The sequence below is a fragment of the Trichomycterus rosablanca genome, chromosome 19 (genome assembly GCF_030014385.1).
Source record: "Trichomycterus rosablanca isolate fTriRos1 chromosome 19, fTriRos1.hap1, whole genome shotgun sequence".
Taxonomy (NCBI): domain Eukaryota; kingdom Metazoa; phylum Chordata; class Actinopteri; order Siluriformes; family Trichomycteridae; genus Trichomycterus; species Trichomycterus rosablanca.
In genome coordinates this window covers 2,141,062-2,158,984 of record NC_086006.1, presented here as the reverse complement: position 1 = coordinate 2,158,984, position 17,923 = coordinate 2,141,062, and the positions used below count along the sequence as shown (strand labels likewise).

The following is a 17,923-nucleotide window of genomic DNA, read 5'->3' as shown; positions in this document are numbered from 1 at the left end:
CCCCAATCACACTGGTCCATAATCACACTAGTCCCCAGTCACACTAGGCCCCAGTCACGCTAGTCCCCAGTCACACTGGTCTCAAGTCACACTGGTCCCCAATCACACTGGTCCATAATCACTCTAGTCCCCAGTCACACTGGTCCCCAATCACACTGGTCCATAATCACTCTAGTCCCCAGTCACACTGGTCTCAAGTCACAGTGGTCCCCAATCACACAGGTCTCCAATCACACTGGTCCCCAGTCACACTGGTCCAAAGTCACACTAGTCCCCAGTCATGCTAGTCCCCAGCAAGTCCCCTGTGTTAATCACCAAATTAACACTGTATGTGTATTTGTGGATTTTCTCAGGATTTGCAAGGCCACAGTCAACTTCTGTTGAGTTTTCCAATAATTTAGTCCTAAAGAACAGTTGCAGAAACTGACATGACGTGCATGTCCACAAATATATGTACACGTTTGACTTTATTATTTATATAAAAAGCGTTTATATGCAATTTTACATGGTTTAAACAGCAGAGGGCGCAGCACAAGACAGCTAACAGCCTGGATATACTGTAACTGCATGGCCAAAAGTATGTGGACACCTCTGCTTATTATTGAGTTCAGTTCAGGGGTTTTGTCACATCCATAGCTAGTAGGTGCATGAAATCCATGATATAAAATGAATAACAGTCTAACGATTTTGGTGCAACAGTTTAAGGAAGGCCCTTTCGGTCACATAAGCCTGGAGCCTATCCAAAGCATGGCCCAGGTTTATCACAGGGCATTACAGATTCCACCAGTCAATCCAACTACTGGTATATTTCTTAAAGAAATTCACAAGTTCACAAGCTCATGGTCAGGTGTTCAAATACTTTTGGACATATAGTGTAAATCCTAGCTTCCAAACTCAGGCAATCCAGAAGTGAACTAAGCAGGTGTAGGTTTAAATGTTGGCACTGTAGTTTTGTTTTTGATATCTGCGTTTGTACATTAAGCTTGAGGAAACACACAGTGCACAGCTGCCTTAATAGTTAATAACTGCTGTAAACACCTGGATCTTCCTCATTAACAGCCTTAAGCGAGTGAAACTGCTGCACTGCTGCCGACGCTGCATGCTGTCACCGTCACACAAGCTGGGTGACGTACGTCATTTTTATTTTGTAGTGAAGACACTGAATTTCCCCGTGCGCTCTGCTGACCTCTGCTGGCTGATCGACGCCGCCCGCACGATGACTTAATGATGCGTGACTCTCCGTGCGCTGTGCGGATCTCCGTATGAACCCGCCTCGTGAACGAATAAGCGGTCGGCTTTTGCACACGTGTAGGAGGGGGCGTGTTCGGATTCTAATTTAAACGTGGCGCATCTCTAATTTGAGATCTAAGCTCTGTCCACCACGTACACACTACACGACCAAAAGTATGTGGACACCCTCATGAATATTAAGGTTAGGTGTCTTGGCGGTATGAATTGCTAATAGAGGTGCACATGTACATTTCCAGCATTTAGCACACGCCTTTGTCCAAACGGTATACAGTCTGAGCATCTGAGGGTTTAGGGCCTTGCTCAAGGGCCCAACAGCAGCAAGCTGGCAGTTCCTGGCTTGAACTAGTAACCTTCTGATTGGTCCAGTACCTTAACTGCCCTGTACAGTGTACAGTTATGCTCCCAACCTGTTTTGGCGCTTAGCAAAGTCAAGAACGTCCTGATCTGTCGAGTTTGGCACGGAGGAACTTATGATGCCCTGACCAGACCGCTGACCTCGACCTCAGTGACCACTTTTGGTATCAATTTGGAACTTTGATGAGGTGATGGGTGAGCCTGGATTATAGGGCGGTTAACGGGAGCTCAGCGGTTAAGGTACTGGACTGGTTATCGGAAGGTTGCCAGTTCAAGCTGTACTGCTGACAAGTTGCCACTGTTGGGCCCCTGAGTATGGCCCTCAACCCTCAATTGCTCAAATTGTTTCCGGTCATGAGAATAAAAGCATCCGCTAAATGCCATAAATGTAAATTATTCATCCACACCAGTACCTGATCCTACAAATGCTCTTTTAGCTCAGTGGGTGCACATCACATTGTTTTGGACCAGTATGACCCACAAGCTCACGGCCGCATACTTCTGGCCACATTGTGCGTGTGATTGCGCAACTGACCACACCCTCACCCTTACTGTAACTGAGTACATAAGATGTCTTGGTACCCAGAATCTTGTTGAATTTGGTTACACTAAAGATGTGGTGGATAGAGTTTAGGTCAGAATGTTGAGTTTTCCCTTAATCTGTCCCTTAAGATGTTCATTATTTGACCAAATCTTGACCATTAGTGACAAGAAAAATGACAATCCTGTTTTGAATCAGTGTGTATTGATTTATACCAATAAACTAGTATTTACAGCTTTAATTTTAGATTCTTACATGAATTAAATATAAAAGTTTTGTTTGATTTTTGTTGTTCTGAATATTTCTGTCACGATCGTTTGAATCTACCATCTGATTACTGATTATTTAATTCCTAATAAAGATCTTCTGCATCAAGGTTGTTCATCCGTTGTCTGTTTTACCACCATACAACTCACTGGTCAAAAGGTGGGAAACACACTGGACAGGTTGCCAGTTCATTACAGGGTGAACACACACAGACACATCTAGGGGCAATTTAGTGTCTCCAATCAGACTCGGGGAGATTCAATCCCCAGGTGGAGCGGTCCAGGTCCGTTCTGTGTGGAGTTTGCATGTTCTCCCCAGGTCTGTGTGGGTTTTCAGCCTCCCACAGTCCAAAAACATGCAGTCAGGTTCATTGGAGACAGTGAATTGCCCTATAGGTGAGTGGGGTGTATGTATGAGTATGCTACTGTGTGCCTTGCACCCATTGGAAAGCTGGGATAGGCTCCAGCAACCCTCCCCACCCCACGCGACCCTGATTGGATAAGCGGTTAAGAAAGTGAGCGAGTTTGCATGATCTCCTTGTGTCTGTGTATATCCAAAGACCTGCAGTCAGGTCTACTGGAGCTACTAAACTGCCCTAAGTGTGTGTGTGTGTGTGTGTGTGTTGTGATATCTGTATTAACACCCCAAACCACACAGAGCACATTCACAAGCAGTTCATTCCCCATAAAGCTTTACTTAACACAGTACCATCAAGGGCCACACTTCTCAGGGGCCTTTTTCTTACATCTACACATACATCCATACATCCGGTCCTGGAATAATCAAGAAATATTACAAAGTGCAAAGAAGAGGATATAAAACGTCCGCTTATAAATATCGACCATTACAATTTCGTTTTCCCTTCTGTGAATCGTAAAAAGGTTTTCTGGTAGATTACATCGAAGCAAACGTCCACTTTAGTGTCGAAACATCACATACACACACTGCACCGAGAAATAACACAAGGATAAACATGACCGAAGCACGAAACCACTGTTACTGCAACATGCATCGTTACGAAGAAAACACGGACAAAAGGAACAGCCTTCGTTCTTTTCATTCATTTCATTTCATTTACTGTAATTATTGACACATTCTACCCTGTATCATGCAGCACGGTTCCTAATATCCTCCCTGAAACACGTACTGGCCCTTATTTATTAAAGCTGTGGTGCTCGGGTGGGGCAGCGGAAGTCCGCTAGCCCGCTACTGCTGGACGTGATTGGCTAATGTCTGGAAAGGGTGGCCGATATTTGTCAGTGCGCTTACAGTGCAGGTCCCAAGCCCGGATAGAAATAGAAGGGGTGTGTCGGGGGGGGCACCCGGCAAAAAACTGTGCCAAGTCTGGTATGAGGACCTGATCCGCTGTGGTGACCCCGAAATACAGGATCAACCAAAAGAAGAGAATATTAAAGCTGTGTTTGTTGAAACTGGATTATAAACTGTCGGGTGTCTGAATGAGGGCGGCACGGTGGGTAGCACTGTCGCCTCAGAGCAAGAAGGTCCTGGGTTCGATCCCCAGGCGGGGCTGTCCGGGTCCTTTCTGTGTGGAGTTTGCATGTTCTCCCCGTGCCTGTGTGGGTTTCCTCCGGGTGCTCCGGTTTCCTCCCACATTCCAAAAACATGCAGTCAGGTTAACAGGGGACACTGAATTGTAAGTAATTGAGGGCCTTGCTCAAGGGCCCAACAGTGGCAACCTGGCGGTGGTGGGGTTTGAACCGGCAACCTTCTGATTACTGGTCCAGTACCTTACACCACTAGGCTACAACTACAACTTTAAACACCCCACACAGCTCATACGTCTGATCAAGGAACGTTAAAGCATCCCTGACCCCGGACCCACCCACAGCCAACCGTGTCTGTATTTTAAATGTCTGAGCAGCTGATAGCACTGCAAGGGGTAATATTAGAAATACGTTCTAACACTATAGGTGTATGAGTGTGTGTGTGTGCCCTGTGATGGACTGGCACCCCGTCCAGGGTGTTACTGTGTGCCTTGCGCCCATTGAAAAGCTGGGATAGGCTCCAGCACCCCCCCACGACCCTGATTGGATAAGCGGTTAAGAAAGTGAGTATCTGAATGTATGTAAATTTAAGAGTAAGAATCTAACAGCCTGAATAATGCTTGACATGCAGCTTAAATGTATTATTATTATGATTCAACATAATAATAATAATCATGATAATTAAGGTTAAGTTAAATAAAAAGCTTTTTTTTTTTAGAAACATGAACCCTGGAGGCTCAGGTCTATTGCAGGGCATCCAACAATCATTCACGGTCACTTAGACCAAGGGACGATTAAGACTAGAAGCTGCTCGATTAGCTGGTTGCTGATCACATGGACAGTGCGCTTACAGTGCAGGTCCCAAGCCCGGATAGAAATAGGAGGGTTTCGTGAGGACGGGCGTCCGGCATATAACCTGTGCCGTGTCTGGTATGACGACCAGATCCGCTGTGGCGACGCCCAAATACGGGAGCAGCTACACGGATTTCTATTATTATTACAATCATACATAATAATAAATACTACAACATGTCGATAATAATCATGATAATTAGGGTGAAGTTAAATCTAAAGCTTATTTTTTAAGAAACATGAACCCGAGAGGCTCAGGTCTATTGCAAAACATCCAACAATCGTTCACGAACACTTACACCAAGGGACAATTCAAACTAGATTAGATTACCATACGTCTGGAAGCTGATGTTCAAAATTAGGACCTTAAGGATCGATTAGCTGGTTGCCGATCACATGGACAAAATTCTGGGGTCAAATAATGATAATAGCAGAGCTGAGACGTCAGGCTGGGCCACCTGAGTGCTAAGATGCATCTAAACAGTAAACCTGGTCGTCATTTCCCATCTGTAAATGCTTCATGATGATATTCCTGTTTTATTTTACCCTGTAACCTACACCTGCATTCATTATGGTGGAAAATGTGGGGAAATGATGGAGCATCAGGGCACCAGAAGTTATTACACAGTTATTTACGAGCAATTGAATCCTATGATAGACTTGTTTTTTTTAATGCAACCCATTTTACCCAAATATTCCAGCATCACAGAGAAGTGAGTAAATGCGAACACCGTGGCATCTTTCTAATCAATAAGCCCTTGAAGTTTACAGAAATAATAAAGGTCAGTCGTTAGGTAGCAGAGAGAGAACAGCGAGGGAGGGAACGTCAGCTCTCCGACACAGTTAGAGATAGAGGATAGAAAGTCCGAGGCAGAACCGAGGCGGTGTTAGAGAGGAGCTGGAGCTGGACGATAGGTATTTGTTATTAAAGAGTTCAGAACTTGAAGAGGTCGATGAAGTGCTGGGGTGAGACGGGCGTGAGGCAGCTGTCGGGATCGTTGGCTGTGCAGGGGTGGCCTGAATCCTGGGGAAGCAAAACAGAAAGAAACCAGTCTCAGATTCTCTTCAGGAGTGATGGGTGTTAGTTATATCTAAGCATTTAACCTTGTCGTTTTGAAGTGCAAACAACATTTTTGATATAGTGATATTTTTTTTACTATTTGTTTAGTTCTTAAATGTTTTTTTTTTATTTTCTATTTTCCCTGCTGCCCCCAAACCTGGACAAAATAAAGAGGGTTGCTTTAAGAAGGGCCTAAAATGAATGAAGTATGCAGACCAGAATGATTGGCTGTGGCTACGCCCGAAACAGGAGCAACTAAACGTCATTACTAAGTAAAATGGTTTCATTTACTGGACTTTTTGCTACTCTGTGCCATGGATAAAGGTTCTACCCACCGCATTTATACTATAAAATACAAAATTTTACATAATAGAGGTGCTTGGTGCTACCTATAACATCCCAGTGTTATAAATCAACAGGGCTTCTGTATTTCTATACAGGCTCATGTGTCTAAATTGTGCAAATAACCTAATAACCACAGATGAGGAGGATGAAGACCAAATGAAATAAAAACACAAGACGACTAAAGAGATGCAGCTCCACGTTAACAATGAGGGAGCACAGGGTTCAAATCAAGTGTTACGTACAGACGACAGGATAAGCAGAGCAGAAATAATCAAAATAGAAGAACAGAAACACAGTAAAACAAAGAAGAGACGTATACAGATAGTAAAGACTCAGCTTGTACCTTAAAGAGTAAAGCCAGCTGTTGATCCTTTACCAGGGAAGGAATCAGGATGGAGGAGTAAAGGAAACCGCAGAGCAAAAAGAGCAAAGTGGTTAAAAAATGCAGAGAATAAAAAGCACTGAGGTTAAAAAGTTCAAATACAAGTTAACAGGATTCATTCTGTATTAATGGGAGCCTGAAGAGCCACGAGAAAGACCATGATTTTAAAGTACAGTTATACCCTGTAACTCGACGTCCCCTAAAATACATCCTTATGGGAACTCGACGTCTTTTAAACTCCCAGAACCGATTTACGTCGAGTTTCATGGTACCGCTGTACTGCAGAACATGCAAACTCCACATAGAAAGGACCCGGTCCGTTCCACCTGGGAATCGAACCCAGGACCTTCTACCCACCGTGCCGCTCCATCATATCTACTGTGTGACTGTACTTGTCAAAGCGCTGTGTTGGTTTTGAAAATGACGTTCGGTAGGTAGCACTGTCACCTCGCAGCAAGAAGGTCCTGGGTTCGATTCCCAGGTGGAGCGGTCTGTGTTCTATTTGTGTGGAGTTTGCATGTTCTCCCCATGTCACACAGTCCACAGACGTGCAGTCAGGTTAAACGGAGGTACTACTTTGCTCTGTGATGTACTGGCGACCTGTCTGGGGTGTTTCCAGCCTTTCGCCCACTGAATCAGACCCACCGTGACCCTGACCATGAATGAATGAATGAATGTTTACCCTCCAGAAGACGGTGCTACAGTGTCTGCAGAAGTGTAGTGTGTCTCCGTACTGCTCCTTCTTTGGATAGTGCTTCTGTAGTGTGAAGAACATCAGCTTCCAGTCCACGTGACCCTTCTCTGATAGAACCAAGTGCCGGCAGAACTGCACACACACACACACACACACACACACAGTTACCGCATTTCTGAGGAACGTAGTTCACATAAACAGGTCAGGTTTACAGATTAGCTGTGCTGCCACCTTGTGGTTGACGAAGAGATTCCAAACTAAACCTAAACTCACTCACTCACAGACCTTTCGTACAAACCAAATCCTAAACAAGGCATTTAAATTCCTATACATGTATTATAATATTGGGACAGTGGTAGCCTAGTGGGTAGAGCTTTGGGCTATCAACCGGAAGATTGGGGGTTCAAATCCAGGCTCTGCTATGCAGCCACTGTTGGGTCCTTGAGCAAGGCCCTTAAACCTATCTGCTCCAGGGGCGCCGTACGATGGCTGACCCTGCGCTCTGACCCCGGCTTCCAAACAAGCTGGGATATGCAAAGAAAGAATTTCATTGTACTGTACATCTGTATATGTATATATGACAAATAAAGTATATCTTCTTCTTCTTAATAATCTCAAAAGAAATTCTGACTATAATAAAGTGCTCCATATATATAAACCTTAATCACTGATTGTTCAATCAGCCGGCAGAGGTCGTGATCGCATTCTGACAAAGAGAGACCCACATCCGGTTCTTTGTCCCACCCCCCAACTGAGCAACCGGCCAATCGTTGCTCATACAGCCGCTCAGCCTCGAACCGGTGAAGCAGAGCTGGATTCGACACCACGTACTCAGAATCCAGCCCTGGTTGCAGCCCTGGTCTTTTTACCGCTGCGCCACCTGAACGGCCTCTAACATCAACTTTGATGATAAAATGTTCACTTGCTGCTTAATATATCCCCCCCACTAACAGGTGCCATGATGAAGAGATAATCAGTGTTATTCACTTCACCTGTCAGTGGTTGTAATGTTATGCCTGGTCGGTGTACTATGCTAATAAAACAATTTAGTAGCTGCCAGTAGCATAAGTTTGCATTAAGTATGTAGCCTAGTGGTTAAGGTACTGGTACAGCCAGGTTGCGACTGTTGGGCCCTTAAGCACAGGCCTTAACCCTCAATTGCTTAGCGTGTACGGTATATTGTCACAGTAATGTAAGTCATTTTGGATAAAAAGTGTCTGCTCAGTGCCAAAAATGTAAATGTAACTGCTGCACCATGTTGGTTGTACTTCATTCCATTCAGGTAAATACGTTCTTGCACTGTTGGACCTATAATTCTATTCAAGTGGCTTTGATTTCGCTTTCTACACGCCTGCTCTTTAAAGTCAATAAGCTGAAAGCAGGAAAATGGGCAGGCCGAAGGATCTAAGTGACTTTAACAAGGGTCAAGTCTCTAACTTGGCAGGTCTTATGAGGTGTTCCAGGCATTCTGTGATAAGTACCCACCAAAAGTGGTTCAAGGAACCACTCAGGGACAAATAAACCTCACATCAGACCTGTTGGCTTATGGATTTGACATCACTACTGCAAAATACAGTTATTATTATTAATAATGCTCCAAAAAACAGTATCTTACCTGTTTCTCAGCAAAGTGGAACTGACACAGCTTCTTCCACAGCTGCCCGTCCTCACTGAGCATGTGCAGTGTGGGCGTGGCCTGTCCCAGGTTAATAATGTCACAGGCGTCGCTAAATTTGTACAGGATGTTGCTCTGCATGTGCAGCGGAAGGTCGCTCAGCGTCGCACCGTTGGAGATTTGCTGGAATGTGAATGATTGTTTTTAGCATTAAAACACGATACGATAGAGGTGCAAAATAATCACATCATAATCAAACCAGTGAGTTATACGCATACAAATAGATTAATAAATGACAAATTTTACAAATTAATTAATACATTAATGAGAGGAACAGTTATTTAAACACCCCACCAACTGGAACAGGCTGCGCTTATTGTGGGTCCAAACGCAGGATCTGCTTCGGTGAAAATGGTTCCGTCGTGACAGATAAATCTGTGACGCAGAATGGGATCCCAGAAAAAGGTAAAAGGTGTCGGCATCTGAGTGGGCAGGAAACTGGACCAGATCGAGCGTAACATCTTGGTTTTAGGAGGCGCAGGTGAATGTTAGTTAAGAGGAACCAACATGTCAATCATCTGAGCCTCCGTGCCCCCTCTGCCGGCTATACATGGCAAGGTAGAAGGACATGATTCTGTAACCGTACCCAACTGCTGACCTCCATGCCAAGTGGGACCTTCTTGAGTTTTTTTTTGGCATAATATTTGGGGGCTGTGTCTTGTCGAAATATCCCAAATTTGTGAATGTCCTGGTACGTTTACATGTTATGCCCCTGGACTCACTGCTTCTACGCACTGGTTTACACTACATACCTTAGGGATCTGTAAGTTGCCGAGCTGCTGTTGCCAACTGAGAATGGTCTCCAGCCGACAGATCCAGATGTTAATGTTGCCCACGAGTACGGACTTGCCCACTTCACGGATGAGGGTGCCGAGTACGGCGCTCAGGTCCTGCAGTAAGGCCTTAATCAGCCCCGGATTCTGATGATCGTCCAGGGCTGCAGAACACGCGCAAGAACACGACACTTTAAATATATTTAGTGTTTTGAAGTATACTTCACACACTGTCCATTATATAGAAGCACTTTGTAGTTCTACAATTACTGACTGTAGTCCATCTGTTTCTCTGCATGCTTTGTTACCACCTTTCATGCTGTTCTTCAATGGTCAGGACCCCACAGGACCCCCACAGAGCAGGTATCATTTAGGTGGTGGATCATTCTCAGCACTGCAGTGACACTGACATGGTGGTGGTGTGTTAGTGTGTGTTGTGCTGGTATGAGTGGATCAGACACAGCAGCGCTCCTGGAGTTTTTAAGCACCTCACTGTCACTGCTGGACTGAGAATAGTCCAACAACCAAAAATATCCAGCCAACAGCGCCCCATGGGCAGCATCCTTTGACCACTGATGAAGGTCTAGAAGATGAGCGACTCAAACAGCAGCAATAGATGAGCGATCGTCTCTGACTTTACATCTACAAGGTGGACCGACTAGGTAGGAGTGTCTAATAGAGTGGACGGTGAGTGGACACGGTATTTAAAAACTCCAGCAGCGCTGCTGTGTCTGATCCACTCATACCAGCACAACACACACTAACACACCACCACCATGTCAGTGTCACTGCAGTGCTGAGAATCATCCACCACCTAAATAATACCTGCCCTGTGGGGGTCCTGACCATTGAAGAACAGCATGAAAGGGGGCTAACAAAGCATGTAGAGAAACAGATGGACCACAGTCAGTAATTGTAGAACTACAAAGTGCTTCTATATGGTAAGTGGAGCTGATAAAATGGACAGTGAGTGTAGAAACGAGGAGGTGGTTTTAATGTTATGGCTGATCAGTGTATGCTCTGCACTGTGCACTTCAAAACCCAACCCAATCCCAGTCTGAGGGGTACTGGAACCTCACCCTTCCTGACGATCTTCTCCAGCACGTTGAAGTAGTTTTTCTGAGCGGCTCCGCTCAGAGACGTCAGCTGAGACTTGGCGATCAGATGCAACAGCTACAGGAAGAGAGAGACAGACGCAGGGAGTGAGTCACGGACCGGCCGTCCTCAAAACAGTGGAAGGACGTCTCATAAATAACACAGAACATCGTACTTTGACCACGTAGTTGAACCTGCGCATGTCCTGGATGGCGCTGGAGAAGTCTAACCTGTTGAACGCTTCCCCCAGGGTGCAGTAGCCGTGTCTCTGGAGGACAGCACACATACACGGAATGTAAAACAAGTCCGACGTGTTTAAGCTCCGTACGGACCTTTAGGAAGGATGATGGTGTGTGGAACTGATGCTCACCTCTCGTGTGCTTTCCTTCTGCACGTAGATCCAGCGCTCCTGGTACAGAACTAAACACAAACATGACATTGAGATGAAGTTAATCGGTGTGTGTTGGATGATGAAAGCTAGAGCTGCGTTATTCTGATAGACGTATCAGGCCAGATGAACTTTTCTATCCGAGACATCTATCGCTGGAGGATATTTACTGAATAGTTGATTTGACTTGGCATTCGTGAACCACTGAAGCTGATGGTTTACATGCACTTGTGATGGGATTTTATCCTTTCTGCAACTTTTATCAGCTCCACTTACCATATAGAAGCACTTTGTAGTTCTACAATTACTGACTGTAGTCCATCTGTTTCTCTACATGCCTTTTTAACCTGCTTTCACAGAGCAGGTATTATTTAGGTGGTGGATCATTCTCAGCACTGCAGTGACACTGACATGGTGGTGGTTTGTTAGTGTGTGTTAGACACAGCAGCGCTGCTGGAGTTTTTAAACACCGTGTCCACTCACCGTCCACTCTGTTAGACACTCCTACCTAGTTGGTCCACCTTGTAGATGTAAAGTCAGAGACGATCGCTCATCTATTGCTGCTGTTTGAGTCGCTCATCTTCTAGACCTTCATCAGTGGTCACAGGACGCTGCAGCAGTGACAGTGAGGTGTTTAAAAACTCCAGCAGCGCTGCTGTGTCTGATCCACTCGTACCAGCACAACACACACTAACACACCACCACCATGTCAGTGTCACTGCAGTGCTGAGAATGATCCACCACCTAAATAATACCTGCTCTGTGGTGGTCCTGATTATTGAAGAACAGGGTGAAAGGGGGTAACAAAGCATGCAGAGAAACAGATGGACTACAGTCAGTAATTGTAGAACTACAAAGTGCTTCTATATGGTAAGTGGAGCTGATAAAATGGAGAAACAAGGAAGTGGTTTTAATGTTATGGCTGATCAGTGTATGATGCATTAAAACACCTTGGACAGTATGCCATTGGCTCTGGGCGTCGTCTAGTGGGCAGATTTGGCAGACAAAATTTGCCATCGAGTCTGCTGTGTGGGAAAAGACCGGATAAAGTGGGTGGGGTCTTCAAAACGCTGTGTGTGTGCAAGGACCCTGGTTAGCAGACCGAGCCACCTGTGCACATGTGTGAATCCACCAAAGCAGGGGTGAAAAGGAAGGGGTTGAGGGGGCGTGGAGCAGGCAAATATACCCCCCTCAAATGCAATCGGGATCCCCAGCAGCAGCAGGAGAAAAAAAAAGTCATGAAATAACTTTTCGATTTGGCCATTTAATGAAAGAAGCTTTCTAATAGTTCAGTCACAGAAATGAACAGTTGCAGAAGTAACTAAAACTCCAAGACTGTGACTGTAACAGAAATAGATTGAAAGCAATAAAACGTATCAAGTGTTTCTTCAGTGGTTCGGTTTGTTTTGACAGTGGACCAGGTCTAAGTTCTGACTCGGATCATATCTGGAAGCTATTAGTTTTGTGTGTGTTAGTTCATCCCTCGAGTTAACGCGGCCCAGATGAAAGCTCTCGAGCTCCATCACTCATTTGCTATCCGACCTCCCATAAATGGTCACGCCAGAACGACGATTACGAGCCCGCGCTTCTCATCGGCCGCACCGACCGTACTTACACTGCGATCGTGTGTTGTTGTTGACGTGGTCTTTTTTCCTTTTCTTGGCAGCGACTTTACACACGTTGTCGGCGTACAGGTTCTCCTTGTTTTCGTTATCGAGTCTGTAACAAAAAGGTGAAGCGGTTATTAGAAATGTAAATAATGAGTCGGATCATACTCATACCATGTGCTAAATCCATCCAAAAACCAAAAAAAAATGTGAATTAGAAGATGCCAGAACACTGGCTGGTGTCACCATCCACAACCATTCTTTACATGGTCATGGGTGTAAACACTGTCTGAGCCTGACAGACTCATATCTGATGTGCAATCCCAACCAAATACAAAGCAAACATAGCAAAAAAAATAAGTGAACGCCAAAGATGGAATGTTGACACCCAAATTTGGCAAAAAGATTCCACACATGAGACCCTGGAGTCTTACTGCTGGTTTATATCTTGTTTTAGGAGGTAAGAAAATCGGCCTCCCCTAGTTACCACATTCTGAGTATATCAGTTAGATTATGTAATGAACTGCACTTTATTTAATGCAGACTTTCTACTTTTTGTTTATTTCTACTCTTGATGTATTTAATCTGCTATAATTTATAAAAATTCCAATATTATTATTATTATTATTATTATTATTATTATTATAGAACCTCCCTTATTTGCAAATGTATAAAGAAAGGAGGCACAATCTATATGCATCGTGCTCTAGACACAGCATGTGAGCTCCATGTTAAAGAATGAGCACCAGTTTTACGCATTTTTTTCGGCTGCCCCTGTGGCTCCAGATTGCAGACCTGGCACCAGCAGTTTCATGCATAACATGCAGAATTTAGTTTTTACCGAGAATGTAATTAAACTGCACCGGAAAATGACACCAAACAGCCTAGTACGTCATTTTAAAAACTACCACATTTGTTTTTACATTTTGTCAGGACACAGTGTTACATGGTAGGTGTGTGAGACATTCGGCTTTGTTCATTTTAGACACGCTGAGCTTTTTTTATGCATTTCCTTCCTTTCCAATCTTCCTGTCCAATTTTTACCCAATCGCGTTACGCTGTGCTTCCTCTTCCTCCCGATTGAGAACAGCGAACTGACACACGCTCTCTCCGACACGTGCGCAGTAGCAGACTGCATCGTTTCACCTGCACGAGGCGAGTTCAGCCAGCAGAGGTCGTAACTGCATCAGTTATGAGGTTCCTGCTCCGGCTCCCACTCTGGATAAACAACAGCCAATCGTTGTCCATGTGGCTGCCCAGCCCATCCGTATGGCAGAGCTGAGATTTGATATGATGTATTTGAAATCCCAGCTCTGGTGCGCTAGTGTATTTTACCGCTGCGCCACCTGAGCGGCTGAGCTTCTTTATTTACTCTAAAATGAATTATCCTGCACACTGAACAGCTTCTGACAAACGATGCCTTCACTCTGGAATTGTGTGCAATGTTTTGCCTCATACAGAGCACCAGGCAAAGTTGGATCTAGGATTAGATCAGGATTAGAACTGAAAAACCTGAACTTGGCCTGAAAGAAAGAAAACATCATGATGCCATTTCAGGCGTGTATGCAGTGAGAATTAAATGCTCTCTAATGACAGGGACTGCACATCCATACACACGTCATTTGCGAGACAGGTCATTAAGGAATCCTAACCCGAGCCCTACTGACTTCTGTACGAAGCACAACACAATAACACGGACTCGTTTCGACTTGTGCACGACGTGAAACCCCAAAGTGCTCAGACTCATCTTCACTCCAGCTAACCATTAATCTGACCTGTTACACGAAGCCTGCGGCGTTACACTGGCCGATCGTGTGGGTGGGTGTGATTGTGCTTGTGGTACAAACGGAAAAAAAACAGAACACGCATCAGTCGAGTTAATATAGAAACGTCCATGTGTCAGAACCTACTCACTTCCTCTGTGTGTTTGTGTACCGCCGTTGTTCTAGCTCTCACCAACTTTACATCTATTTTTATGCCTGTCAGGCTGAAATGAGCTGTAATTACGAGCTGTTGTGGCAAAGTCCACCCTGTCTAAACGCACACAAAACTAGTTTACTGCTACATAGACACACCATAAAAACACCACTGTATACACACACTGCATTATACTGTGACTTACAATAAACTACAGTTTAAGAAGACACTAAGTACACCCTAAAATTATTGGTACATTTGGTATAGGAGGATATAAAAGTTATGGCTCAATCCTACAACAAAAATACGACAGGATTCTTAATCATTTACTTGTTTTTAGTAACTGCTTCTGTTCTGATTAAAGTCGTGTATGGTATCAGAAGCCAGCGATTCATTTGTTAAAACAGGGAGTAGAAATGCAGTACAGATCTGTCCACAAACTACTAAACTCTCAACCGGTCAGATGTTTACTAAAAGAGGAACGCTTACTCTTCCAGACTAAATTCCTTATTGTAGGTCCCGAAAAACTCGAAGGGTTTCCATCCGTCGTCGGTTTTGATCCAGCTCCAGCCAGGAGACCTCCAGTCTTGGCCCAAGAATGGCATGTTCTACAAAAACAACACAACACAGCCACAAGGGTTTCATCATCTCTGATTCCATTCAGTATACAAATAAAAAGCAAAAGTATCAGTCTTAATTACATTAATAGAGCAAATTGGCTCTATGAACGATTTCAGATCATTAAACTAAACAAAGATTTTTTTTAGGAAAGAACATTTATTTAAGGAAAATTGTTTCATGTTATATATGCAGTAAGATAAACTATCTTAAAGAGTGCAATTACTTTTTACACCACACCACTGTATATAATAATTAGTTAGGTGTATTTGTGTGTATGTGATGTTTTTGTTACACTGTTTGTGTGATTAGTATTACATTGTGTGTGTATGTGTGTATAAGATGTGTTACACTGTGTATAATGTATGTTTATGTGTTACACTGTGTGTATAAAATGTGTGTGTGTTACACTGTGTGTATAAGATGTGTTACACTGTGTATAATGTATGTTTATGTGTTACACTGTGTGTATAAAATGTGTGTGTGTTACACTGTGTGTATAAGATGTGTTACACTGTGTATAATGTATGTTTATGTTACACTATGTGTATAAGATGTGTGTGTTACACTGTTTGTGTGTTTGTTGCATTGTGATGATGATGATGTGTTACACTGTTTGTGTGTGTGTTACAGTGTGTGTGTGTTACACTGTTTGTGTGTGTGTTACATTGTGTGTTTGTTGCATTGTGATGTTGTGTGTGTTACAGTGTGTGTGTGTTACACTGTTTGTGTGTGTGTGTTACATTGTGTGTTTGTTGCATTGTGATGTTGATGTGTGTGTTACAGTGTGTGTGTGTTACACTGTTTGTGTGTGTGTGTTACATTGTGTGTTTGTTGCATTGTGATGTTGATGTGTGTGTTACACTGTTTGTGTGTGTGTGTTACACTGGTTGTGTGTGTTTGTTGCATTGTTGATGTGTGTGTGTTACATTGTGTGTTTGTTGCATTGTTGATGTGTGTGTTACACTGTTTGTGTGTTACACTGTTTGTGTGTGTTGCATTGTGATGATGTGTGTGTTACACTGGTTGTGTGTGTTGCATTGTGATGTTGATGTGTGTGTTACACTGTTTGTGTGTTTTACATTGTGTGTTTGTTGCATTGTGATGGTGTGTGTGTGTTACACTGTTTGTGTGTGTTACATTGTGTGTTTGTTGCATTGTGATGATGTGTGTGTGTTACACTGGTTGTGTGTGTTTGTTGCATTGTGATGTGTGTGTGTGTTACACTGTTTGTGTGTGTGTTACATTGTGTGTTGCATTGTGATCATGTGTGTGTGTGTATTACATTGTGTGTTTGTTGCATTGTGATGTTGATGTGTGTGTTACACTGTTTGTGTGTGTTACACTGTTTGTGTGTGTGTTACATTGTGTGTTTGTTGCATTGTGTTGTTGATGTGTGTATGAGCGGAGGAAACAAAACGCTTTCGTTTAGCAGTAACCCTTTAGTATTTACGGCTGACAGTGTTTTATCAGCACACAGAAGCATCATATGTAATTAAATATGAGTAAATAATATGAACTCACCGCGGTGTTCTGTGTTGTTCGGGTGAAAGTCCCTCTCTGCTCTGTGATATTGACGGAAGTAAACAGTCCGTAGAGTCGGAATCCAATGCGCCTCTCCGCGCCCTGTGATTGGTCGACGTGATTGTATTTGTTTTTGTTGCTACCCGGAATACCGAGCGCTGATTGGCTCCTGCGTCTGCCAATCACTGCGATTTTCCAGCGGTGTGTTTTGTTTAAGCGGCTCAGATACACGTGACCAGAGCCGTAGATAGAGAGAGTTGCGACACTCCTTGATCTCGCCGCTACGCGGTCACGTGGTTCATGTAACCCTCAATAGTTCCAAACAAACCCGGCGCTGTCATGTTCTCAAATGGGACAGGCAGCAGTAAATGAAATATTAAACGGCAAATAATAAACATTTGTACAATTTCTGGGTATTTTCAACTGCGTTTACATTTACTGCATCTGCTTTAATGTCAATTTGGTATATAAAGTGGAAGATTGATGTTTATAATGACTTGTTAATAGGTCGTTCTTGTTAACACACAGTACATTATAATAGCATACATTACATAATGCGATATCATTAAGTAGTAGAGACAATATACAGTATAGACATTAAAGTTTTTTATGTTTTGTTTTTTGCATAAACTAATCTCCCTTCACTTTCCTGAGGATTCATAATAATAATCATTTTTGCTAAACACTAAGTCATGTGCTGGATTCATAAGGTTTACCTGCACTGAATGAACAGATTGATAAACACATTACCGTACCAAAAACATTATAGTGCAGGTACATGAAAAAGCATTCATTCATCTCTTATTTCATGAGTGATTAATAATTGATTCCTACATGTAATACATTAATGAATTCATTATGAATATGCACTAGTTCATTTTGTCTAATGTAAGTGGTGGACAAGGTACACAAACCATTTAGTTGAGTTAAAGTAGAGATATCCAAGGTAACATATTACTCCAGTAAAAGTAGTAGTAAAAGTAAAAATACTCTTTACCTCCACTAAAGTACTAAACTAAATTTACCTTCAAATGTACTTAAGTATGAAAGTAAAAGTATAATGATTTATTGTGGT

At 43.4% G+C, this 17,923-nt stretch overlaps 1 protein-coding gene across 1 annotated transcript; it reads right to left on the bottom strand.

The window, feature by feature from the left end:
• Positions 1 to 3,087: 3,087 nt before the first annotated feature.
• Positions 3,088 to 16,942, bottom strand: fbxo25 (F-box protein 25). The gene is made up of 10 exons (XM_063015330.1): positions 16,849 to 16,942; positions 15,196 to 15,314; positions 12,798 to 12,901; positions 11,165 to 11,214; positions 10,970 to 11,062; positions 10,779 to 10,872; positions 9,679 to 9,863; positions 8,867 to 9,049; positions 7,240 to 7,383; positions 3,088 to 5,794 (listed from the first exon to the last, which is right to left on the bottom strand). The coding sequence occupies exons 2-10, from the start codon at positions 15,309 to 15,311 to the stop codon at positions 5,705 to 5,707; spliced, it is 1,059 nt and encodes a 352-aa protein (XP_062871400.1). The 5' UTR covers positions 15,312 to 15,314; positions 16,849 to 16,942; the 3' UTR covers positions 3,088 to 5,704.
• Positions 16,943 to 17,923: the final 981 nt, after the last annotated feature.

Coding starts and splice junctions, on each gene's coding strand:
- fbxo25 (XM_063015330.1), bottom strand. CDS start 15,311: ATGCCATTCTTGGGCCAAGACTGGAGGTCTCCTGGCTGGAGCTGGATC. Junction 7,384..8,866: donor TCCACTTTGCTGAGAAACAG/GTAAGATACTGT, acceptor GTGTGTGTGCAG/TTCTGCCGGCACTTGGTTCT. Junction 5,795..7,239: donor GTAGCACCGTCTTCTGGAGG/GTAAACATTCAT, acceptor TTGCTTCCCCAG/GATTCAGGCCACCCCTGCAC.